General features: G+C 36.4%; 1 protein-coding gene across 4 annotated transcripts in view; it reads left to right on the top strand.

The window, feature by feature from the left end:
• The window catches only part of SLC25A21 (solute carrier family 25 member 21), a 122,434-nt gene that overhangs the window by 7,989 nt on the left and 87,278 nt on the right, over positions 1-27,167 (top strand). For 3 of the 4 annotated variants that reach the window (XM_026051872.1, XM_026051870.1, XM_026051871.1), the window contains exon 2: positions 13,261-13,309. In XM_026051872.1, the coding sequence (XP_025907657.1) occupies positions 13,281-13,309 (29 nt within the window). In that variant the 5' untranslated portion in view covers positions 13,261-13,280. Of the gene's footprint in view, positions 1-13,260; positions 13,310-27,167 lie in introns of those variants that run through there. The other variant, XM_026051873.1, reaches the window with a different exon arrangement.

Raw genomic sequence — 27,167 nt, 5'->3', positions numbered from 1 at the left:
CTTTTGTGAGAAAGATCCTTAGGAAATGATAATTGCTTTCAGCATGTCAGGAGAGCATTTGCTACCTCACCAATAAATCAGATGTTTGCTCAAAGGAAGAAGTTGAGAACAGCTATCAGTAGAGTTGTTGGTRGTAAGTCCTCATACTTTCAGTAGAAAATTTATCCTTTTTGAAAGTGGTGGCATTTATATCTTTGAAGATACTTTTCTTTTGGCAAGTTAACATTACCAGTGTCCATACCTCTGTTGGAGGATTATTGCTCAATATTTGTGTTAAATAAATCTACAACTTTTCCCTCTCTTTTTTTTTAATCATTTTTTTATTGCTGACATGCTGCTAATGTATTTACATTTTTGAAAGAAGAGAGGGTGTGGGTGCCTGAAAATGTTAAAGACAGGTTAATTCTAGACATGGCTTTGCATGTTGACATTTTCCAGTTAACACACAGCTTCAYAGTAGATTTCTCTTGAAACTTTGCCATGATATACTGCCAGCAAATGGGAGTGGTGAAAAATACTAGGAAGACCAATGACTGTTAAAATAACAGAAAATAGTAGTGCTGTCATCACCTGTTGCCACAAAACAGACTTCAGTAAAAAATGCGTGTGGTAAGAAGACCCTAGAATATATGACAGCATTATTTATACAGGTCAAATTCAAGAAGATATTTTATCTTTTCTTATACCATCCAGAGATGCATGGTAATTAGACTTTGTGTTTCAGTAGCCTAAATACTAGTGGTCCAGTTCTTTACTGGGTATACATCAGCAGGGTTCTCTGAAATGGAAGAAAACTACATCCATTTTCCTTAGTAGAGAATTGGCTTCATCTTTTCTTTTCTTTTTCTTTTTTTTTTTTTTTTTTTTACTTTCTAGCCCATATTTTATCATTTGGATTAACATTGGTGTTGTAATCGAATGATAAGTGTCATTAATACTGATGGGACATAGGATAAGAGTAAGAAATATGCATGTTATTTTAGATCTGTTTGCAGGACAATCTACCTCAATATTACTTTGATTTGATACACTACAAAGTTTGAGTAATTCTTTTTTAGAAGTCCTTTGGGCCTCGGTCCTCTGTACCTGGTGGATAAAAAGCACATAACAAGCTCYAGTGAAAAGTTTGGACAGCAACAAATCAAAGATGAGACTTTGTTTTACTGCAGAAGTGCTCACTTTGTAGTTGTCCTCGTAAAGTACTGTGAAATTAATGAGTGCTGCATGTACCTAAGAAGTGTAAGTCTTTCATGAAACCCAAATCTTGAAAAAAACACTAGGTCAACCAAATTTTAACATTAATAAATTGTTTTAGTAATAGAAAAATGGAAAACTAATACTGTAATAGAAAAAGCTAAAAAAAAAAAATGTAGTTGAAAATCTTAGGAATATTCAAAGAGTGGAGGAAAATCCCAGCTTTGACAGACTTAATATTTTGTTTTTAATTAAACCAAATATTTACCACAGCTGCATTTATTAAAATGCTAAATATGGCTCTGTAATAGATTAAGGTTTTCTGTTGGGTAACTGGTTTTGAGACACTTAGGCTTGATATCTTGGTCATGATTTTTCCAAAGTAGAGGAGGGAAAAATGCCACCAAAATTCATATTTTCTATTAAAGATTTGGGTATGAAAGAAATACTGAMGGAGTTAGGAGGTACAGCAATCGGAATGGGAAAATACATTGTCYAAAACATATTCCTATGTAATACTCAGTTAAACACAAAAGGAGTTTGTCATAATCGATTTGTTCAATATCCATCTGGAAATCACTTACTGCGTTTGTACTACAGTAATTTGCCTGTATTCATGGATCGTGATATAAATATGTTTTCACTAAACAGGGAACTAATGATGGTTTGGCTTTCCAAAGCTTTGTCAGCTTTGAAGTTGTTTCATGCAGCCAGTGCAAAAGTGAAGGGTTATTCCGTTTATCTTGCAATGGCTTTGTGGAGAACTTAGAAAAAAGCTCTTCGTACTATCTTGTTAYGATCCACATCTTTTTCACTTAAGTACAGATTATTCAAGATAGAATAATATAGTGCAGTAGAGATACTTTATAAAACTAAAATTTGACAAAAATTTAAAATGTTGAAGTACAACCGTTTGAATTTACATTTCATTATAACTTAATACTTAATTCTTGAATTTTGTTAGTGATCTGTTCTGTCATTCTCCAGATAAGTCATTGAAAACTAAACTTTTTCCAGATGGCAAATTACCTATAATTTGTTAAAATTTTATGTATTTCTATGTACTGCGTGTGGGTAGTGTACTAATTTAGAGCGGAAGTTCATTGTCATGTGTTGTGTTGATATGTTTTAGAACATATAATTTTTTAACATTCTTTCTTGGCTATATTTTGGGCAAAATATTGCTAACAAATCGTGAACAAAAGATGCCCACAGGAAATTATTATTCTTGCCACAGAAGGCTTTTGGATGTTGTAAAATGTTTCTGTTCCTACCATCATGAAAGCAAAGTCTTCAAAATTTRAGAGAAAAATGAGGGAGAGATTCACTGTAGGGCAGCTTGTCATTTGGGTATAGTCAGCTCACCTTAGGTGTAAGAGAGTCTATATTACATTTTTGGGTTGTTTTACACTTTGATTTTTGTTGTCATTGTTGAGATTAGCATCTGTTCTGAAGCATGATGCCCTAAATTTCTTTCTGTATAAATAATTAGGTAGTTAGTAAAGCAGTATCGTCTTGCCATGTGTCCAAGAGACTTAGGCCCTATCAATTGAATTGAAGAGTCATTTTAAATGCAAATCTAGTGGTGGTCATCATCAAAAGCGATTTATTTTCAGGCTAACATGGAGTAATCTGTCATAAATTAGCATTTCTGTATTACACCTCCAGCATTATTATGCCATTTATGTTTTGTTTATATATCTAGTTCACCTGAACTACAGCTGCTATTGTGACTTCCTTTTTCATGAACCTAGATTCTTCATTTTATCATTATGTTAGTGGTACAAAGGACTTTTGAAAAAATGCCTGTGTCATTAATTATTATTTTTTAATAATTAGAAACATCAGGCAATATTTGACAAATATAAGCCCATTTGGTTGCTTTCTAACCTCACTTCATTTAATTTTGTTTATATTTCTATTTTAATTATGTACAATGATAAATTTAATTCCTATTTTTAAAATCAAATCTCTTAAATGGAAGATGAAAGATGTCTGCCCCTTGAAATAACTGAAGAATAATAGTAGCATTCAGCTATATGGTTTGGCTGAAATATTTAGTTTTATATTAGAAAAGAACATTGAAGAGTAAAGTTTAGGTAGATATATTAATAAACCTTCAAGGCTCATAGCTGCATACTGCTRAGCAGGCATTTCTTGAAGAACAGAATTTGGCTTCTCGCCACCCCTGCCAGCTTGCTACTGCACACACATTTGGACAGGCTGCTTGACTGTTTATGTTCCTCAGCACTGCTGTCTTTGAAAGTGTGCTAACCTCTTTAGAGATGTGATTAGTTAAAACTTTCTAAGGGAAGACTAAAAGCTTGGCAGGTTGGAAAAGCATGGGTTCTTCTTGCTTGACAAATAGGTTACAAATTGTATAGAAAAGAGATCTAGGGGTAATTTAGGCTGCAGCATCTGTTTTCAAAACTGTTGTTCATGTAACTTTTATCAAAGGAAACAAAATTCTCAAAGGATGAAGTTTTACCTGTGTTCTTAGCTAATCATTCATGAAGAAGTCAAATCCAGAATCCRGAGAATTCAGAGAGGACCTCTCCATCCACCACAGTGGTTTAGCAGAATGCCCTGTGTGACTAAATATCAATAATTGTGTCATTTAACATACTATTGTCTAGCAGCTGTGTTAAAGAACTCGCTCATTAAGGTCATGGTGGTGCTACAGATATATTTAATGCAGCTCTGGCTACTGATCTGTAATGTTTGAGAACTATTTATTGGTACTGTGGCAGCAACTTATTTTTCTTTTTGCTGAGAGACCTCTAAGTAATAGGATATATGTCAAGAGGGTGCTGAGAGGTGCAGATATGTGACTTTCTTTAGAAACATTTCATAGTCCTCATGTCGTAATGATGCATTAGCATCATGGGATGCCAGCCTTTATCAAAAATAAAACCTGCACATGGGAATTGCGCCAATATGAATGTTTAATCATCTTCCTTTGACCACATTCTTTAAATGCAAAGCAATGCAGGCAGGCCTGGCAAACTTGGGAGGAATGTTAGTAGATCTGAATGTTTCTTAGTGTGGTGTAAGTGGTTCTACCTCTGCTGGTTACAGTTAATTTGTGTGTGATATTTATTGATGGCAATGATGCGTAGTGTGCCAAGAAACACAAATAACTAAATCTAAATTCAGGAACTATTCAATCTTGATTTTCCAAATAACAAGCAATTTGTAACATTTGCAAATAAATCAACATTATTTCCTCAGGTACTAGTTCCGTGGTGAGTCCAAAGTTTTATTTTTGTTTGTTTGTTTGTTTYCAAGTCCTTTGTTTAATAATTGAAGTTTTCTTGAGGCTCATGTAACGATATGATCCTTAAGGATAGGTCATAAGGCTTATAGACTGCTGAATGTGTGCAAAGAGGCCATAAAGAATCTGGTCAGATGTAGCTAATTAAAGGTAAATGAAGGACAGCTGCTTTTTATATTTCCAGCACATCTTTGATCTGCTCTACCCCTCAGACCTCTGTGGACAAGGTAGTTAAATACAAACTAGGAGACCTATTTTAAAGACATTAAAGCCCTTAGGGGCAATCAAGTGACAGTCTAAGCAGCCATAAGCTGTTTGCTTTATTCATTAGAGAACTTTTAATGTGTCAAGAAATAGAATAATGTCCGTGCTTTTAGATCAGCATTAGCAGTGAAGATTACAGCAGCTCTGGGACATAGGAGTGGGCAAACTACTTATGAAAACAGGTTTATTGAGAAGCATTTTACTATAATGGCAAAGAAAATATAGGTTGCACATTTTCTTTACAGGAATATTGATTCAATATGAATTGAAATATCTAAAGCTGTAGTGACATATACATAAGGTATTTTAGTGCTGACATCCCTAGTCCCTTCAGTCGTGTTTTAAAAAAACTTCCTTTCAGGCACACGTGATAGAGTATGTCATCTGTGAGTGACATAGTAGTATGTAATRCTTGCTGAAGAATTTATGGAGAATTTACATGATATATAGCCTTTCACTTGAGTCTGGAGTCCCAGAAGACACTTATCTTCATAAATGGCACACATTTATTTTTTACATCAAAGCCTTAGTGGCAATGCAAGATCACTAAAGGACATAGAAAGACTGAATAAAGAAAAAAAATCCAGCTTTGCTTTTATAAGAAACTCTATTGATAATCATCTTGGGAAAAGTTCTTTGTCACAGAAATATAAATAACTCTAAGGTTTTTTTTTTTTCCATATAATATGTTTACTTTGTGTTTGATAAATGAGATTTGAAATGTAAATTAAGGTGGAGCAAATTTCAGTAACATTGTAAGTGGTAGGTCCTGGAGATGCAGGTTATAACACAAGTACTTTTTAGAAACTTTCTAGAAACTTACAGAAAGTACTTCATTATTTCATTTTCTTGTCTGGATGTGTTCCTTCTGAGAGCCTCCAACAATTTACAGAAGGGGTGTATTGTTGAGAATTTTCAAGTGTTCTCTTTCTCTACTGTTTATTTTTTCCATTATCTTTTGTTTCAGTACCTAAATGTTGCATATGTTGCATATGTTTGCCTAATGAAACTGTCCAGTGTGTTAAAGCAATGAGACAATTATTTTTATTTTCTAATTATTTATTMTTATCTTTATAGAATAATAAATATAAATATATTTATACATTTATATATAATATATATGATGTAATATGATATGATGTAATATATAATTATAAAATATAATATATAACAATAACAATAAGAAGAAGAAGAATTATTTATAATTATCTTTATTTTCTTAATTAAAAGGATTTTCCTGGGTGATTTGATTTTTCCCTCATTGCCTTGCCATAAAGACATATAACTGTACATCATTTCTAATTCATTTCATCCCTTGAATAGTCATAGATGTTTCAGTGGCAGATATATAAGCAGTTTTATTCTTTTCAGCAGTAAAGTCAGGGTCGTAATAGGTTGGTAAGCTTGTGAACCAAAGACTTAACTTGTTCATTTTAAAACAAGTAACAAATAGAGATTTCAAATTAAACTAGAAGAAGGCCTTTTTGGTTTTGGTGGGTTTTTCTGTTTTGCTTTGTTTTTAATGAAGCACATTAAAAGATTCCCTGGGCTGTATTATAAGCAACAGTAAGCATAAAGATGTGGTTACTACTCGCAGCATGAACATAATATACTGATTTGCCTGATAGTGCCAAAAACATTGTGAAAAACAAACAATGAATATATTTGTACTAAATTTAGAATACATGGCATTATAGCTAGATGTTTTTGCCCAAAAGCAAGAATTATCTTGGTAAATTATTACAAAATTCTGCTAAAGATAGCACACCTGGACCTGTTTTACTCACTTAAAATATACATCACCTTGACTATGCAGTATGGGGAAAAAAGTGGCCTGYAGAGCTGCTGGTAGCCTGGTACAACTGCTGCGAGAGGGAATTACAGTAACTTGATGGGAGCATTTATCTGCTGTTTAAGTACTCAATAAAAATAAATCAGAAAGGAAACATATGAATAGGCCTAGTTTTTTAAGTTAATTATTTGAGTAAATAATTTGGAAATGAAGAAAAAGACTAAGATCTTCCCAATATGTTAGTATTCACAAATACAGCGTTGCAAGTGGAATCACAGAATGGCAAGTATAACTTTTTTGAAATCAGAGAATGGTTAAGGTTGGAAGGGACCTCTAGAGATCACGTAGTCCAACCCTCTCTGCTCCGGCAAGGACACCTAGAGCACATGGCACAGGTGGCAGCCTGGCGGGTTTGGAGACTCCACAGCCTCCCCGGGCAGCCTGTTCCAGGGCTCTGGCACGTTCACAGGAAAGAAGTTCTTCACATGCAGATGGAACTTTCCATGTTTCAACTTGAGCCTATTACCCCTTGTCCTGTGACAGGCCCCCGCTGAGAAGAGTTTGGCCCCTTCCTCCCTGCATTCTCCCCTCAGGTACTCAGCCATATTGATCAGATCTCCTCTCAGTCCTCTCTAGGCGAAAGAGAKAGGTGCTGCATAGACAGATGCTGCAGGCCCTCAGTCATCTTGTTGCTCTATGCTGATCCCTCTCTAGAAGTTCCACATTCTTCTTATACTGCTGATTTATTACTGTAATAATCTCTAGCTACTTGTATGCGCACATGGTATTGCAAGGTGAAATTTATCCTTTGAAAGGCTGTTAATATATTCATGCATATGTACCCAGGTATAAGAACAACTTAGTTTTGAGTATCTTTTATTTCTCCAGTAACTATTTTAGAATATCCTATTCTAAATCTATCTATTTCCTATCTTTATTCAGTTAGCTGCTTTATCCCAATTTTCAAGCTCAGTAAAAATAATAGGGTATAATTACTGTTCTCCTTTATTTGCAGCAGAAGTGAACAGTGTACCATCTGGTAATAATAATGGATCTTATGCTTTCTTTAGCCGAGAAAGGAGCGGCAAAATTGTGCAGATATCAGCTAAGSAGTGTCAGCACTGATGATGAGCAGTTTAAACTGTCTGGTGTAGTGTTCAACATGAGCACATTTCTGAGTTTGTGGATTGGGACCTCAAAAGTTGAAAGGGATTTTACAGCTGAGAGGCAGCCAGGCTAGATGGCATGCTGCCCAAAATGCTCCTTTCCAGCTTCTGTACCCWTCCTATCTAGACTGTATTCTTTGGAGTCCTGATTCTCCAGTACTTTGGTAGTAATATTTACTTGAAACCTTGATGAGTTAAAAGGTTAATTTGCTCTACAGTGAAGGAGCCAGTTGGAATTCAATAGAGCAAGATGACCTGTTTTTGCAGAGAGTAGTCAAGAACACTGTACCAGCTGATTGAGACTGGTTATAGCAAAAGTGCTACAAGAAAAAATATGAGAAATTTCCTGCTGCTGCTTGAGTCATGTGTTGCTTGAAAGCCAGGTTATCCCTCTTCTCCATCCCAGTATTCTTCAGTTTCCATATAAAAAGGTTGCACTGACAGGATGCATCTATTGCGGAAACTCTGTTACCTAAGAAGATTTTGAGCATGACCCAGCTCCTCCACATGCAAAAACCTTCTTCTAAATTACATTAGGTAACGATGGTAAACCCAGAGCTCCTCCGGGGATTAATCATGATCAACTAACACATTTTTAAACACAGACATCCTTGTCCACACCAAGGGAAAAATCATTTTCAACATCTTGTTTAATTAACATGTTTTCTAGTATATTTTCTCAGTGTAGACAAGGTCTCTAAGGAAGAATGACTCATGAATGTTGCATTGCCATTATGGAGTATTTTTTGGAGTAACTTTCCATTTCTCCACATTTTCTAAGGAAAGCATTGATTTGGCTCATTACCTAAATGATTAATTAATGTTTTCCAGGAACTCCAGGGTCCCATTAGTTAATCCRATGCCACACTGCTAAATAGAATCCTGGGTAAGAGTTAAAATAAGTGTCACTTTCCTGAAGATATAGATCTTTCCCAGCATATTCAATATATTGCTGTGCGGTTTTCCTTGGAGCTTACTTAACATGTAGTGCAACTGGGAAGGGCACAACATGACTGTCTCCCTAGGAAAGCAGTAGGCCTTGACTGCTGCTTATCTCATGGTGAACCTGACATTTTATGGTCTTTTCTGAGAAAGATATACCCATGCAGGACAGGTAAGGACTAGTGTAAATTAGTCTTTGTGCAATAGATTGCCGAGTCACTTTCATCCAAGCATTGGTTGTTCTTCAAACAATGCTGTTATAGTCAAGGAGATGTTCCACACTTCAGAGAGTGCTTGTCAAACAAAATGTTTCAGCCAACAGACAAACCAAATTAAAAAGAAACCTTGTGTTTTCATTAGGATTCAGAGATCAGCATAAGAATTTTTCTGTCAGACATATATTCTCAGAAGGAAATGCATGATACACATAAAATATTTATGATCATTTCTTACATTGTAACTATATCTATGTAAAAGCCAAAATAAATACATACTGTTCCAGCTATACAATATACAGTGCCTGACGTGTTTATTGCTACATTTTCTATGACCAGTCTCCTTTCTGTTGTGTTTCTCCAGTGACTATGTTATTCCAGGGAAATGAGTAACACAAGGGGAGGAGAGTACATAATGACTCCTGTGCTGTGAAGGGGGTTGTCTGAACTAACACACATGCATCATGCTCCACATCTCTTGGGTCGGTGTTRGAGCACCCTTTCAGGGTGTAGTGGGTAAACTACAAAAGTTTCTTTGCAGGGCAAATCAGGTACTTCACACTTTTCAAGTCATAGAAACAGAAAGCAATAATTTATCTCATAATTCAACTTTTTACCTGTCCTATCTAGCAAGCGCTATTAGCTGGATATGTTACTTTTTCTTCCTCTTCAGTATTGGAGTAGATGTGGGAACTCCTGAGGAAATGAGGGGAGTTATAGTCCTGTGCTACTGATATCTCAAAGTTYTGATTGTGACCAAATGGATAATCAGAGTGTGTTTTAGAGTTGTAGTGACGTGTTCTATGATTATTGATGCAAGATTTGTGAGTGTGATGGAAYAGGAGAAAATAGACCAGGGGAACCAAAAGAACCAGCAGTCACCAGAATGTTTACTTTGAAAAGACATGCATACTTGAAGATGGTCAGTTTGAAATTTTAAATACAAATTTTACTTGCRGAAGGATATGTAGTGTAATCCATAATACAAAGAAAATCCTAATAAAAACAACAACAAAAAAAAAGCTTTAGTGAGAAAGGTTGGTTAGRGGGTCACTATTTTCTGTCATTTTCTTCCCTCTGTGAATTTAGTTAATCCACAAAATGTTTTTATGTAGTAGAAGCCTGGACTTTCCTCTTGGTTGTTGATATTCCACTTGTGTGCACTGCTAGGGTGTCAGTGASGATAGCTAGCTGTTTCTTCCACTCACAGATTATTTTAATTATGTCTCAGTTTATGGTTAGCTTCCATTTTCACAAGGAATCTTTTTCCACCCAAAAAGAACAAAATAGACTGACCTAGTAATTCTTCTTGTATCTCCTTCAGGCTCTTATTCGGCGAGTGAATCTGAGTTATTTTAAACATAACTAGACCATCATAAATCACTTCTAGTTAGCTCACGTGTGACATCACCGAGAAAACCCAGTGGGATGTTTAGAATGTTTTTGGACAATCTGTCTGTAGCTATGTTAAGTATCTTACRAAAATAGAGCCAGTAAACAGTAGTCTTTAGAGTGTGGCAACCAAATATATATAGTGCTGTGAGATTGTCTCCYTGGCAGATTGAGTTTTCATACTGCTAATTGCCTTTACAAAGCTGATGAACATTAGCTTAAGCAATAGCAATATGTTTTATTTTACTGGGCATATCTCAGAGTACTTGTAATTTAGTAGGGCCACCACACTCTCTGGGCAGTCTATCAAGTAGGATGTTGTAATGATCTGCATGACTACTACAGTAGATGGAAAAATGTAGCTTGTGTTTGTAGCTGTTCCATTAGCATCTTGCACAGTTTGCGCTCCTTTGGTGCTCTTTGGAGAACTGTGTAATAATCCCAGCATCTTTTGAAGAGTTGTCTCTGGTGAAATCAAGTAACTATACACCATTTAAAACCTAGTGCATAATTAAAAGATGAGACAAAGGAAAGATTGAGAAGGGCAGATAACCAATAGAATCCTGAAGTTATCAAAACAGATTTCTTGCCAGAGAACTTGGAATTCATCTGATTCAATTGCTGGAAAAATGCCCGAATTAAAAATTGTCCTATGAGGACCAAGGAAATAGAGACAAATTCTGGCACTCTACAGTTTTCTCCCAAAATGGACATTAATGCTACAAAAACAGAATAGGGTGAACAACCTCCTGGCCCAACGCTTGGCCCCCTACTGTAGACTGAATCTGCCAAAACAAGATGGAACAGAAGATCAAGAAATTGAGGTTGGGRGGAAGGGGAGGAGAGGTTGGAAAAGGAGGGTGATTGGAAAGGAAAAAGCTCATAGACTGTGCCCCCTGCCAGCACTGAAACACTCCACTGCTGCTCCACTTGTAAAGCACCTGTTGGCAGCTGTGAAGTAGTTTATAGGTTTTGGGACGGAGTCAGGATGGAAAAGTTATGGTCTCTGTTCCCTTATGTGACAAGTGATTTGGTCCTTATTTTAGTAAAATATAAGTCATTCCTAAGCATTTAATTAATGCAAGTACAGTGATAAATGTACCTGTTCAGAAATAGCAGCTACAATCTTTGCTTTCTAGAAAAAAATATAATTAAAACAATTTCAGTTGCATGTTTCTAAATGACTAATGTGAATACTCTGTGGCTTGTGTCACCTATTTTGTTCCTTTTTTTTTTTTTCCCCAGAATAGAAAAACAAGTGCAAGGTTGAAAGAGAAGAAGGAAAATATGATAAAATAATGTTTGAATATTAAATTCATAGAGTCATTCAAATCCAGGGCTGTGTTAAAATGGATAGTATAAAGGGGATATTGGCTAATTTTGTATTTTCTGAAAGCTTTAGAAGAGTATAAAAAAGTATAAAGAGTATAAAAGCATATAAAGAGTGTAGTGACAGAGAAATAAAGTGATTTTTCAGTCTTTACGACCCAAAAGTAGGATTTTTTGGAGAGTCAGGTTCTTGGAAATAATATTTGATACAGAAATTTGATTTGGACCTAAGGTTCAACAAATTGTGTGCTATGGAAGTATACAAACTAGTGATCTTCAAATACAGGGTTTTTTTTAAATATTCTAAAACAAATCTGTATAGAAAAGTTGCATAGAAGTAAAAGTTAACACAATCTAATTTAGACCACATACAACATCATGTTGCAATTAAACATCACGGATAAGGATGTATTCCTGTTAATTGTACATATTTTCTAAAATTCGTGTATCAGATGTTTAATTAATCTCTATACAGAAACATATTTCTGCATTCTGAACTTAAATAAATAAATAAATAYCTGTGTGATGAAAGATGAAAGCCTAAATTTGTGCCATAAAATTGTAGACTGAATGTCATGTATAATTTAGTTACTTTACTTCATAGGTGTGGTCCATCCACATGGAGTGTGCTTCTGTATTAGAAATTGTGCGTATTTAKTAGTAGTAAAATAAGAAATAGGTGAAACATATTCAATCTTTATAATCCTTACAGTCTTCAGAAATTGTTTTTGYCTGTTATAGGGTTACATTAATTACTGTGGATAAAATGAGCATAGCAAATTCAAAACAATAATGATCTAGTATTTTGAACATGCATTTAACATATTTTCTCATATTTTAAAACCATTAGGATTATTATAATCGTTTTTATCACCTCTTTATATTGCCAAATCTTAAGAATATACTTTTTTTTTCTGTAATTGTGATCAATATCTTGTAGCAAATTTCTGGACTTCGCATGAGATGGCAGGTGGGTGGAAGAAAGTGACAGGACCAATCTTCAAGTCAGGGGTGGATATCAGGGATATTCTACACCTCTTGTCTCTCCCTTCTTCCAGCTGACATTCTCCCTTCTTGGACTTGGAAAGTCCCCAGCACATGAGAACTTAACAAGTGCAGGAGGAGCGGAAAAAGGAGAAGCTGGTGCTTCTTGTCAGAGTGTTCACACAAGGAAGCATTAGGACAGGATGAAGGACCAGTAAGGCTGARACTTGAATAACCTGCTCAAGAGTTAGCTATAGTTTTAACAACAAGTTTTTTCTGAACCTCCAGCACTGTATTGCATAATGATATTGMTGAAGATTAGTCTTATACGGCAAAGAAGCCAGTACTAACCTGAACTCCCCTCTTTCAGTTGTATCTATTATCTATTTGTCATGTCAGTCAAATGTTCCTGGTGTTCCTAAGTCAGAAAACTGAGCAAATGCCTAATATGATCACACAGCTTATGTCCTTACATTCCCAACTACCGCAGTCAACAACCACAACTGCTTAGTTTGCAATCTAAAATCCCTTGTGACTGTAAGAATACAATGCAGAATATCTTTATTATATGAGCTATGTAAGTACTGTATCATCAACGCAAGTTTTACTTTTTTACYTGCTTTTCAAACTTTAAAATCTAATTGAATCATTGAAAATTAAACTGCTGCTTGTACAAAAATTTATTAAGTCTTTTTTATTATTTTTTAGGCCTTGTAGAAATTTGCCTGATGCATCCCCTTGATGTAGTAAAAACAAGGTAAGATTCTGCTTGAACAGGTTTTGTTGACACTGGAAGATGTCCAAATTAGGAGCTGTCAAAAAAACAAAATGTTAGAGCTTCTCTGAGTAAGATAACTTCTGCCTTTAATGGCATTTGTATTTACTTACCTTTTTCTAACAGCWTTTGACAGATGGAATTTCAATAGCATGACACATATTTGTTTAGAGGTCATCCAAAGGTGGTGAATGTGTTTTATGAACAGTATGTTTTTACACTGTAAGGCAATTCTATTATATAAAGATGGCTATAGTTAAATTTGATTACTCTGTTTATCATCTTCATTAATATGTTTATATGTAACTGGGAAATACTTTCAAAATCATTTTCACAGATTTTTTAGACTTGATGAGAGCATTTCTTGTCCCTGTTTCTATTCTGCATATTTGTTTTTATGTGAGTATYGATGATGAATTGATCTGGAAAATTTGGTCCTGTGATTTTTGTCTTGATACTTTGTTCACTAAGTGGGGAAAATAGTTGTATTAATCATATCTTGAATACTCTGGCATTTTTCTGAGCTTTTCAATGTTCATATCTTTATTCATAAGTGAGTGGTTTTTTTTCATTTCTATTCCAGAGTTTCCTGTTTGTTTGCTTGTTTTTTTTCTTTGTATTTCGAATACTTCAAATACTGATCATGATTTGGGAAGGGAAAACATTGAATGGTATATTTATAAAGTTGTATTAATATAAAAATAATAATAAAAATAGGAACCCTTTAAATATGAAACTTGAATCCATAAACATTGAAATTAAAGAAGAAAGCAGAAAGAAATAAAAGAATAGTATGTGGGGGAAATCTGGTTCAGATTCATGGTTAAGGGTTGAATCAACTAAAAAGCCACTAGGCAAATTTCTTCATGTCTTCTATTGACTAGACTGTAACTCTGTGGATTCGGAAGATCCGATAACTTGCACGTTATTTTTCCTAGGATGATCCCATTCTTCATCAATGGGATGAAGTAGAGATGAAAGGCATTAAGGTGCTAGTGTTCTGTGCCCTCCTGGTGCAAGTATATTCAGAGATACAGCTCAGATTTTGCAATAATTCTCTTGCTGATGCTAGCATGTGTTAGTACTTACAAATAATTGTATCTTGTAAACCAATGGCAAACCAAGAATGGAACATACTTTCGTCTGATATGTCATTCGGTGCCATATTCCTAACACCAAGTCACCACTTTGCCTTATGTCATAGTCCAAAATTGTTGAAACTACTGTAACAGATAATTATTTATGAGGTGGTTTGGAGACGTTCAAATGAAACACAGTCTTATAAGTCTTGCATTAAGAATGTTTTCTAACACATTTTATTCTCTTGTTGAGTTTTCTTGTAAGTGTTACGGCTCAGTGCGCTCACTCTTCTTCAACATAGTATTGATAATCCATCATTTCTTAATTACTTTCAGCTATTTGGCTTTTTGCTTATGTCAGAGTGAAAGGATTCATAGAAGCACCATTTGTTTCTTAATTTTTATGTTGCTTTGAGTTTTCTGTATTTCCTTCTACAAATCGAATGTTCAGTTCTGTGACCTTTTCAATTAGTGAAACTTTAGTTGATCTAAATGTGGAGTCTGAGGAGCTTAGGGATGATGCCAGACGCTCATGTCTAGTGAATGTGTAGCTCAGAATCCCTGCTTGGTTGTTATAGGTTTTGTGTATGTTTTTAATAAAAATTTGGAAAAAGGAAAGTTCCTCTCTCAGATTTTGAAATCTTGGAAAATTATTTGGCTCTTTTGTGACAATGTTTTGCAATATGTTTGCTGTGTTTAGTTATTTTCTATTATTCTACAGTAACAATACTGAACTTGTTTATCCATAGTATGTTTGGGACATGGGGAGAGGACAAAGAAATGTGTTTTTTAAGCTGTAGACAAGCAATGTGCCTAATGAAGTATTTTATGGTAAATATATATTTCAAAATAATTTTATTTTGTTCTCAGTTACTACCAACACCAAAGAAGATTGCTACTTTGGTAGCTTCACATAAATGATCTAGTTAAATGGAGATAACTGTAATCAGTTATTTTAGCCGTATGAATCTCACTTCTTTGAAATTAGAAAATTGGAACATCTGTTCAGTTTAATACCTCTCACAGTATCACAAAGAACCGTTGTTTTACTTGATAGATATACAGGTGACTATGATTGTCACCTGTAAATTAAATAAAGAATTGAATCTCTGCTCTTATCCTCCTCTATAAAAGGAAGTTTTACAATATTTGGTAAGAGTTACTATTCCTGTGTCCTCCCAGGTGTGAATAAGGAGAGCAGTAGCAATATGTTTTTGGAACAGATACAATTCAGGCTAAAGTCCTCTTTTTGATTAGAAAACCCAGGTGATCTTAATTTACTGGAAGGCTTCAGAGTATCTTTGAGTAAGGAGTTAATTCTCCATTGTGGATCATTTGTCTGTGTCTTAAGAGTATTGTGGGCTGTAATGTCACTTTTATCCATAAGACTTAGCAGAAGATGACAAAAATAGGTTTGATCGTGATATGTAGCACAAGTCTCTGTTATATATGTTACTTTAAAACAAAAAGCAGTAAAAAGTTTTTCCAACTAGAGGATATGGTCTCCGTCCAACTGGCATATGTTTTAGTTTAAGCAAATGTCCAAAATTCATAACTTAACAACCTTTTATTGTTATAAAATGAATATTTGTGCAGCAACTGATAGGAACTGTCAAAGAATAACTAAGGAAGAGAATTATGGGGAGCTGTCTGCAGTCAAGGGAAAGCTAGCGTTGTTTGAAAGATCAGTCAGTAACCCTGAGAGATCATTGGAGCATGGTACCGTTGTCTCTCTGAGGCCTCCAGGTTCTTCTTCTTATTTGGTCTCATCACTTTGAGTGTATTTAAAGTGTTAGAAAAATACTGTTCAATTTTCAAAATTTTCCTACTATTGATTTGCCAGCGTAAAACTGATACTTTCAGGAGCAAGGAACAAAGCTTGGTACCTCACAGACTGCATATATTAGCAGAGAAGTTTCTTTACTGTTATATCGCACTGCAAAAGAACAGATGCAACCATAATTGATATTGCAGCTTTAGAAATTACAAGCTAGAAATAAAATTATGGCTAGTGTTTCCTTATGTGGTAATCTAGGTAATCTACTGGATTACCATTTTATGTGCTTCCTCTCTTTTTCATTGATATCTGCAATATTTATACATCTGAATTTTACCAGCTCCATAGTCTTGAAAAAATATTCAAAGTTGTCTCTGCTGGTATTCATAAAAAACTGTGCAACATATCTTTAAGTAGGAATACACATTTTCGATGTGCCTTGGTATTTTGTAGTCAGGAAATGGAAACCATATTTTGTAAATTGTCTAGCAATAGTTTCTAGTTTCTACATGAGAGAATTTAACACAAAAGATTAAGATGAGAGAAAACACAAAAAAAAGTGATTAAGTGCTTTGAAATAGWAGAGCAAAAAAATAACCAGAAACTTTCAGTTACCTGAGACATCTGAGAAGATTTGTGTGTGAAGGTTCCACAGATAGGAAAAAATGTTATGGGACTTGAATTATTTACTTATTTCTTTGTGACATTTTGGCAATAATTTGATGTTTTGAGACAAATATTTGAAAAGGCATGGTTTCTGTCCTATGAGGCTAACAGATAATTGTGCCAAGGGGAAGTCCAAGGGGAACTCCATTTAACCAAGGGAAAGTCATGTTTGGTGAACCTGAGCTTTCTACGATGGGGTGACCCCACTGTAGCTTTCTACAATGGGGTGACTGGATGGATGAACGATGGGAGAGCCGTGGATGTTGTCTACCTTAACTTCAGCAAGGCTTTCGACACAGCCTTCTATAACATGCTCATGGAGAAGCTCCAGGAGTGTGCATTGGACAAGTAGACAGCAAGGTGGATTGAGACCTAGGTGGATGGCAGAGTCCATAGGGAGCTGAGTCCAGTTGGAGGCCTGTGGCCAGTGATAACCTGCAGGGGTTGATATTGGGCCCAGTGCTGTTCAACTTGTTCATCAGTGAGTTGGACAAGGGTACAGAGCGCAACCTGAGCAAATTTGTGGATGATACCAAGCTGGGTGAAGTGACTGACACTCCAGAGGGCTGTGCTGCCCCTCAGAGGGACCTGGACAGGATGGAGAGTTGGGCAGAGAGGAATCTCATGAGGTTCAACAAGGACAAGCACAGGGTCCTGCCCCTGGGGAGGCATAACCCCAGGCACCAGTACAGATTAGGGGTCAACCTGCTGGAAAGCAGCTCCACGGAGAGGGACCTGGGAGCCCTGGTTGACACCAAGTTAACCATGAGTCAGCAGCACCCTCGTGGCCAAAAAGGCCCCTGAGATCCTGGCCTGCATCAGGAGGATGTTGCCAGCAGGTGGAGGGAGGGGATCATGTCCCTCTACTCAGCTCTGGTGAGGAAAGACTAAGAGAGATGGGCCTGTTTAGCCTAGAGAAGAGAAGACTGAGAGGAGATCTGATCAATATGTCTAACTTGACAGGAGAAGGTAGGGAGGATGGGGCCAAACTCTTCTCAGTGGGGGCCAGTGATAGGACTAGGGGTGAAAAGAACAAGTTGCAACACAGGAAGTTCCATCTCCACATGAGGAAGGGCTTCTTTCCTGTGAGAGTGATGGAGCCCTGGAACAGGCTGCCCAGGGAGGTTGTGGAGTCTCCTTCTCTGGAGACTCCACACCCGCCTGGATGCCACCCTGTGGCACATGCTCTAGGCGTCCSTACTTGAGCTGGGAGGGTTGGACTAGATCCCTTCCATCCTTTCTGTGATTCTATGTGCTCCAGTGCTTTATTGATTGTTAGTTCATAACACTAGATAGATGTAGATTTTTTTCTTTACTTTCTGACTATATTTGAAGAGTGGTTAAATATTATCATAAACCAACTACCATCTGAAGAGACTTAGAGAAAGTCTAGTTTATTATTGTGTCAAGACAATCATCAGGAGAACTTGTGTCATAACAAATGAATCATATATTCAACCAAATGTTTGTGCTTCTCTGGTTTTTGCAAGCTCTAGATGCATTTGAGTATTTTTATTCTTTATTTTAATGATCAATTTGATTTTCAGATATAATGATGCCCTTGAAACACAGCCTCATATTGAGAGGGCTGTGTGCAATCTGGAGAGCAATGACCAATTGCCAGGAGCCAGGAGGAATTCTTTCAAAATCTTTTCATTCAGTTTCTCAGGAAAATAAAGTAAATTCTGTASCCCCTTTAAAAAGGGGTATTCAAGTTACTTTTCTGTTCAGTCTATTTGACCTCTCAGTTTCCACTTTTGCAGAATCTGGGGAGGAGGTGATCCATGTTGCTTCCACTTTAAGGAAGTGGAATCTTTATGTGAATGAAAAATTGTCTTTCTATCTGTTGTTCCATCTAGAATATCAGCATTAAGAAAATGAGGCAAATAATTCCCAGTGAATTTTGATAAATTTTGCATCTAGTCATTGTGTGGATTTACAGTTTGTTACTCTTTCTGCAATAATCCAGACCAACATCATGGATCTAAAGCCCTGAATTTAGAAGATAATTTAGTATCTAAATGCAGATTTGGACTCTGTGCTGCAGACTCATTTCTACAACCATTCTGCTGATTTTTGTGTGTGTTTGTGCATTTTGTTCCTTTGTTCCAATTTTTGTCATTTTCATTGTAGTAGAAAAGTTCAGCCTACTACATGTGTTTCCGATCTCATTCCATCTGTTGTTTTGAAATAACTACTTCCTTTATATCATTAATTCCTCTTTGATTTCTTGTCTTTTTCGCTAAAGTGAGCAGTAGTGAAGCCTCTTTCTGAAAAAAAAGAGAGAAAAAAAACTTAGTTTAAAGAAGAATTCATTGTCCCTATACAATGTTACTGTTTCTAAATGATCATACTGTGCTAAGTTCACATCAGACTGTGTTAAGTTGCTGTTACTTGATACAAACCTCTCTAATTAGATCTGTAATAGCTTAAGCAGAAAATAGTCTTTCTTTCCTGGGAAAATTATCAGGATACCAAATAATGCTGAATTGGAATGAAAAGCTGAACTCTCAGAAGACTGTTAAAAAAACAATGGGTTTTAGCCAATGAAACAATTTAACTCATTTTGAATTTTGGAAGTGTTCACTTCAATTTTTTGAAATGAAAAATCATTTTGAATCAGGAAAACAAAAGTACTGGCTTAAAAATATAGAACGGAATATCCTTTATTATCTAGAAAATAGAAAAAAGTAGTGAAAATGATCATGTCCCGAGAAAAGGGGTTTTTTTTTTTTTTTTTTGATTTGAGAAGAAAAAAAGCCTGGTAAAAATAATCCCTGACCAACTCAAGTTAATGTTCTTATTTCAACCAAATGTCAAGGCTTTTCTCTGGGATTAGTCTTACTTGATTTATCAGTGGCCTTCGGCACAATTGCTCCTAGGGTCTGTGTGCATTCTAGCTAATTCTCTGTTTTTGACATTTAAAGTTCAGCATTTAAATAGCTAGAATGTTTTTTTACAGATCCTTCATTCCAAGTTGTATATAATAAGAACTTATCTCTAAGTTTACAGTAATTTGGATGTGGATATGATCCAGGGCTCTGTAATTTGCCCTTTGTTTTCCTTCTCCATACAATCTGTTAGGAATTAATAAGGGCACGTGGGCTAATAATTCCAGCTAGATATACTATGCCAATTTAAATCCTTCCCTGAATTAAAGAACAGTATTGATGTGCACTGTTAAACAGATGCTCTGATTTGCAGTACTGGTCAAAGTGATTTCTGTTTCTATATATTTATTTATTTTTTGTATTTATAGGCACACCACATGTACATATTTAAAGGCTGTTGAGATACTTTGGGATAAAAAAAGATCTGTAGAAATGCTCTTACTGTGATACTATATGTGATGCTACTAAGTAGTGCTTAATACTACCTATTTCAAACAGGTATTATTTTAGAATTTATGATTTTAGAATAATCATATCTCCGCTCTTGCAGAATCTGAATTTGTACATCATTAAAACAGACTGTTGGATCTCTTGAGTTTTCCACTGATATCTTTTAATGATGATTCTGTATGTGGAAAGTGGTCAAATGGATTATTTTGATTGAGCATTGCATGTATAATAAGTGGTGCTTTTTTAAACACCCAAAATCTCATTAAATATTCAATTCCATTTGACAGAGTTGGCATGAGGCTCCTGTGCTTCACGTGTTATCTTTGCCATTTTGCTGACCCTGCAGAAACTACCCTCAGTCTCTAGATTTACTTGTGAACTGTAGCAGCGTGGGATTTCTAGCACCTGCCAAATAGCCCATGTCCACCTTTGACATGCCCAACATAGAATATTACTCTCTGTTTCTCTTTTAAATGATCTTTTCCTGGCTTCTGTGATTATTAGGGGAATGAATGAATGAAAGAATGAATGAAAACTCCTGACTCCTTGTTAGCTATCTGCATGGTGCAAGTGTGCGACTGGCCAGCCCATAGGGAGCAAAGCAGCCAGTGAAGGACTGTTGTAGGAGGAGAATTCCAGTAGTAGATGCTGGGGCAAACTTTTCCAGGAAGGAGTAAATGAGAGTTTTCCTTCAAAGGGCAAARGAGGAAAGAATGCATGAGAAGGAAGCGGGAGTGACACGAGGAAATCTGTGATGGTTTTCTTGCACATTTTCTTTCCAGTCTGATAGGCTTGGGTAGTGTGCTTGGGATTTTTGGAACTAAGCTGGATCAAAGCTGATTTGTAGTGGCCTTAATGCTCTCCAAAAGGTAGCCTCGGTTTTGGTTCAAGACCTTTGGTGCACCTTTCCAACTGTCCTTTTACCCCAGCTCGGCCTTTTGACCATGGGCATTTGCAAAATTTAGACATAGATTTTTCCTCTTCACAATTTTTTGCTCATTGTTTTGCTTTTTGTCCAAATTGGACGAGCCAGAATAGTTTATTTCCATTCCCTTTAATTTTTTTTTTTCTTTCATTCTAATGCAATAGCACAATACTCTTCCTGTATTTGTATTTCCAGTACTAACTGAGATCAGGTACCTGCTTCATATAAACATCCCCTGGCAACTACAAGGGCAGAACTTGTAATTTAACAGGAGCCTGAGGGTTTCCCTTCTATAATCTGYACATATACATATATATACACACACATATTTACATCTTTTCATAATAAATGTACACAGACCGATTTGGTTGGCTGGGACAGTGTCTTCCTTGATAGAGAAAGGGAAGTTGCTTGATGTTTAAGTTCACCCACAGTGGAAAAACCTGCACTTGATTAGSTGTGTCCTCATGCTGCAGTTGCAAGAGGGTGGTGTGCACTACATTTTATGATTTCATGGGCTGCACATTGTGCACTCCTGGTTTAAATCCAAGCAAGCGCTGCTTTTTCCCTTTCTTTTGTTTTTATCTTAATTTTATAAAAACATATCCTTTCATAATATAAGACCTCTTCCAGGCAGAGTAGGAAGACGTGGCAATAAGCTCCAAAACAGTAACAGTGGAGGGAGAAYCCTATCATGGGTTGCAGATATGACAAAAGACTTCTTTTTGATAGCACTTTCTCAGGGATAGAGGAAGGAAAGGGATAGGACTAGAATGCACAGGAGTACAAACTTTCCAAAATGTGCTCATCTTTTGAGCTTGGCTGCTTGTCTAGTTAGAAACTACCAAAGAAACAAGAGATAGTAAGAATGACCTCAATTCTCTTTGCAGTATCTCAAGGTATATATACATGCATATGTGGGTCATAAACTGTGGGCAGATCTTCATGACCAAAATTGAACTTGAAACATTTTGGACATGTGCGGGCTTACAACTCCAGAAAATATAACCTTGTTTGTATAGTGTATAGAAAATACTATTGAAGATGGACAAAAGAAATGCTGACACAACTGCCATCACGTGACTAAAACCTGAGTTGGAGAAACATGGCTAATTTTAGGGTAAAGCACTGACTTCCCACCATTTGTCTCTTGGTTCTCTACTGTCATCATTAGCAGGTAGAGGAGATATGGCAAGGTTTTAAGGTTTTGAGAAGTTTTAAGGTTTTTGAGGTTATSTCAAGGTTTTGAGATACTGATCCTCACTAAAATAAAGCTGTGACATTGTCCATGAATCAGTATAAATGTTTAAGCCATTTAGCATGCCTTTCAGTATCTTTTAAGCAATAGCTTTAATAGTAGTTTTCTCTTGATTTCTGATTATTTTTCGTTGGATTCTTGTATATGCTTTGAAAAAGTATATCTTTCCAAATATATAAGCATATCATAATAATATTTTTGGATTACCACAGTCTAAGCATATTCACTTTATTGTTGTAACCAAAAACAAAAACAAAAAAAAATTACCAGATAACCAAATTACCAGAAATTGACAGAAATTACCAAAGTTTAAACATTAAGGAAACGAAAGAAATTGCAGATTTGATGCAGGTCTTTTAATTTTGTGCCTTTTTTGAGTTCTGTAAATTGCCTTCATGCCCTGTACATGTCTGACAGAGTGTTTCAGTGTAACATGGACTGTTCTATACATTATTTATAGATCTGGTCTATTAATTCTGGAGATGGAGATGACAAGGCAGGAGGGAAGGAGAAGCGAGGGCCTTCTGCACATCTGCAGACACCTCTGCCTCTGCACTCCCCGACTTCATGCCCAGGGTTGACTCTTAGCTGCTTGGCCCCAAACCACAGGTTTGGGGCAGCCTGTTTTAAAGTGTGCCAGGTGACAAGCTGCCTCTGCTTCCCTTGGGAGGCTCTTGTGCAGCTTACCAGTTCTCACAGCCAGGAAGTTTTTTCCAACGTGCATTTGAAACTTTCCATTATGTAATTTCGTCCCTTACAACTACCTATGCTCCCTTTTAATGTACATTTTTCCTCTTTTCCTTTGTTTTTTCCCTGTAGACACAGTAGATGCGTGACATGCCCTCATTTTCTTTCCCCCCAATCTTAAATTAGGATTAGATAATTAACTTCAATAATATTCTGGCTGAATCAAGTCTTCATTTAAAATATAAAGATAGAAAGGAAACCATGGGGGACATTGTGGAATGAGAGCAAGGGAGGAAAACAGAAAGTGGAGGGCTAGGAGGTGAGAAAGTACACGGGATTCTATTTACAAGAAAAATACATGCTGAAAATAAGTATTTAAAATGGGAATTGGGGAGTGGAAGTGAACAGATGTTAGCACAGTTAGAAAAGCAGTCTGGAGACAAAGAAATGGGATAGTTTTTAAAATGTCTGCATTTGAAAGTGATATTTAAAATAAGGWTTAAGCAGCTGGGAAAGGTTATATAGGCTGTGAGTTGGAGACATCTATGCTGTGCATAAGGTTTTTTCAAAACAATCCAACAAAGCAGCTGGGTGAGCTATTAACAGATGTTAATGATTTGTCAGCGGTATAAAACATTAAGATCACATTCATGGGTAGACCATGGTCATGCCTGATTTCTAACCCATGGACAAAAATTTTGGGTTAGACCACTGTCATGCCTGATTTCTAACCATGGATGGAGCATGCCAAAAATAAAGCAAGCAAGGAACCACTTTGTTTAAAAAAAATAACAAAAGCTATGTTTACTTCTATTAGTATTTGGTCATGTAGTGAAACTAGTGGGAGATCATTTAAATATCAGAAATCACTATAAAACATTTCCGTTTACAATAAAGAAAAAAGCAATTACCTACCTCTCTACATGGCATTATTTTTTTACTTGTATGTGAGCTAGCTTTTAGAAGCTAGGCGCACAAGAGAAGAAAGTTGTATATGTTGGAAGCRCAATATAATGTAGCATTGCCAATAATTCTCTCAGAGAAGTTGGCCATTAGTGCTGTATTTAAGTATGTCCCTAAAATAACTGCATTAGGCCAATGGGTGCCAAATAAATCTATAAATAAATATAAAGAGAGATAATATCTTTATGAAGTATGCTTTTTTTTGCATGCTTTTACTAGCAGATGCATCAGTGTGTATTCTAGGTCTAGAGGGGGTTTTGAGAAACAAGAGTCTTCATGTTGAGTAGGATGCAAGTAAAATACCATCTCCAAAATAATCTTGGCACAATAGAGCTTTCTTTTGAATTTATTTCTCAAGAGAGTGAAAGAAAAAAAAAAGAATCTGAGGAAATATTTGCAAGTTTTTAACTGCTGCAATGTTGTAGTAAACTGATGACTCCCTGGTGGGAAGACAGCGGGTTCGATTGTGCTTTTACAACCCGAGCTGAGCRAGGGGCAGAGCGCAGCGGCAGCAGCCCAAGAGCAGCACACAGGAGGAATTGTGCCTCTCCGAGGTGCAGTTCCTTCCTTGTCCCTAACGGGCTGTAATGAATTGTTGATCCTGAGCAGTGTAAACTTCTCAGAACTGTGAAAGGTGTTGCCATTCCTTATCTTTTACTATCTATTTCTCAAAATCGGGAGTTGGGGATGAAATGGTACTTGAGATTCCCCTGTGTACTGGCCACTGCTTCTTTGTCTGCAGGGGAGAGATTAGAAAATGCTGGAGTGTCCCCACGCACGTGGTGTTGGGCAGTGTCTGTAATTGTGAGAAGGAACAAATACCTTTGATTACTACACATGATTTTATCTATCTAGCGTCTGCTCACATTCAAACTTCCTCTGTAGTAGCTTGGTTTCTCCTAGAAGGTGAGATGGATACTTCTTTTTGGAAACAGTATAGCTTGCTGTGGATTTTAACTGCATTATTTGTACCCACAGGGCTTCTCTGCACTGTATGCACTRACATTCTTGTGCTGGGAAAAGAGAACTTTATCATGGCCACTCATTTGTCTGTCACTATGGATGGGATGTTAGGAGAAAATAGCAGCATCCTTGGCTCATGGGGAATGTTATTTTTGTCTTTGAAGAAAGTAGTGCCAGGCTTCTTAAAAAAATCCTTTATGACTTCATTCAAGAGTCTTCCTATTAGCAATCATGCTATTTGTTTAGGTTTTTACTTGTAAAAAAGAAAAAGAAAAAAAAAAGCAGGGGTGGAAGTGGTGGTGGAAGGTTCATATTCTTTCTTGCTTGTTTACATTCAGTAAAGGAAACTGAGCTTTAACAATTTTTTTTCAGTGTTTTCCCCATTATGTCCATGTCTCACCAGCCTTGAAAGCTACAGAGAACATGAAAAACCTGTCTGAATTATGATGCAGAAGTATCCAGGCAGCAGAACTGAAACGGAGGCCTTAGTGAGTTCGTGTTGCTTTTAAGTTGCTTCAGCTTCTGCTTGCATGGTTTTTCTACTCCTGTGTGATTTGAATTGCTAAAAGGCACCAAAGCAAGAGATCTCTAAGATGGAGATAAATAAGGTGACAGGACTGATMCCAAAATCTCTAACAGGCCCATTTTGCAGGGCCCTGAACCAATCCAAGAGTAATGCTAGAAGGAGCAGCCTCTTTCTCTTCACTGCCAGATGTGTTTTAGCAGATTAGTGAGCTGAATCAGCTCAGCACAAGAATCAGACAAATGTCAGAGCATGACAGAGGAATAAGGACGGCACAACTGGGAACTGGCATGGGAAAGTGTCTTTAGACAGCAGCAAATTTTCAGATGAGCTTGACTGTCTCATAAAATGTTTTGCTGACTGCATCAGCCACAAACTGGAAAGACCAAATTAAATGGTTTTGAGATTACTAAACTGGAATATAATTTAGGAAAGAAAGATCAAAAATCTTTTCAGACATTTTTTACATCTCAGGTAAAAGAAGTGAGAAATGACATCTTTAATTTGAAGTTGTGGTTTCGAGAATTTAAGCTCAGTTATTTTGGGAATACATTTCTTCCTTTGACACCTAATAGCCCTGCAGTGACAGTTCAGGAAGGAAAATTGATCAGCCAGTCACTTTCTGGTTGTATTTCTTTCTGGCCATCTTCATTTCCTGAGTTAGCTCCTCCCACAGTTGCATAAGASTCAAGACCAGAGCATGGAAGTGGACAGCTCAGGTGGCAAATGCATATGAACTTATGCTGAAGGTATGCATGTAAAGGATGTGCACATACACAAACACTTAGACTGGATATTAGACACTTAGAATATTGCACCTGCTCTGACGTGAGGATGGTCTGACACTCGAAGAGCTAGTSATGCTCCTTATTCCCTACCACCAACCCACTTCTCTCGTGTTGGAAATATGGTCCATCACTTCTCTTGTATCAGATCTAACAATTGCAGAACTTCAAAGTAAGCTGATTGAGCTTGCTGATATGTCAGAAAATTAAGCTATCACAAAAGCATTTCTTTCTAGTGGCTGCATACCATTAGAATTAGTAAGAATTTTTATTTACATGATTGCTACTTTTCTATCTTGTCTAGTAACACCTGCTTCACAGTGTTGTATCTTCCYCTAGAGTGTTAAGCCCAATTAATGTGGACAAAAGTGTTATTCCCGTAAAGATGCAATTTGAGTTCCTCCTCGAGAGGAGTAAGAAGAAGGTAAGGATGTTAGGAAGCTAAAGGACTTTCCTAATTTAGCCATTGGAAGGTGAATTTTCTAAAGCAACATAATGCATCATTTTCRTTTTCAGCTCCCTTCGAAGTTTTCCCTTTATCACCAATTTGTTTTACTGTCTGACCAATTGAACATACAAAAGAACAGAAACACTTTACAATTGCCTTGTAATACAAATAATGGCTTGTAACAGTGTATGGCAAATCTCATGATATTTAGAAATACACTGAAATGTAGTTTGCAATCTGATGGGTTGGAAAGTTTTGGTTTTGCAGTTCACTGATGTGAGGGGGACAAGATGTGTATCTCCCTCCATGTCAGCAACACACTTTGCCTGTTCCCCTTGCACCACTTGGAGAGCTTGTTGTAACTTCCCATGAGCCTATAATATATACCATCCCGAGATAAAAGTAATTTACCAAAAATATATATT

The sequence above is a fragment of the Nothoprocta perdicaria genome, unplaced genomic scaffold (assembly GCF_003342845.1).
Source record: "Nothoprocta perdicaria isolate Ctin4 unplaced genomic scaffold, notPer1 scaffold_8, whole genome shotgun sequence".
In the NCBI taxonomy this organism is placed as follows: Eukaryota; Metazoa; Chordata; class Aves; order Tinamiformes; family Tinamidae; genus Nothoprocta; species Nothoprocta perdicaria.
Note: the sequence above shows the minus strand (reverse complement) of the source record. Positions and strands in the feature narration are given on the sequence as shown.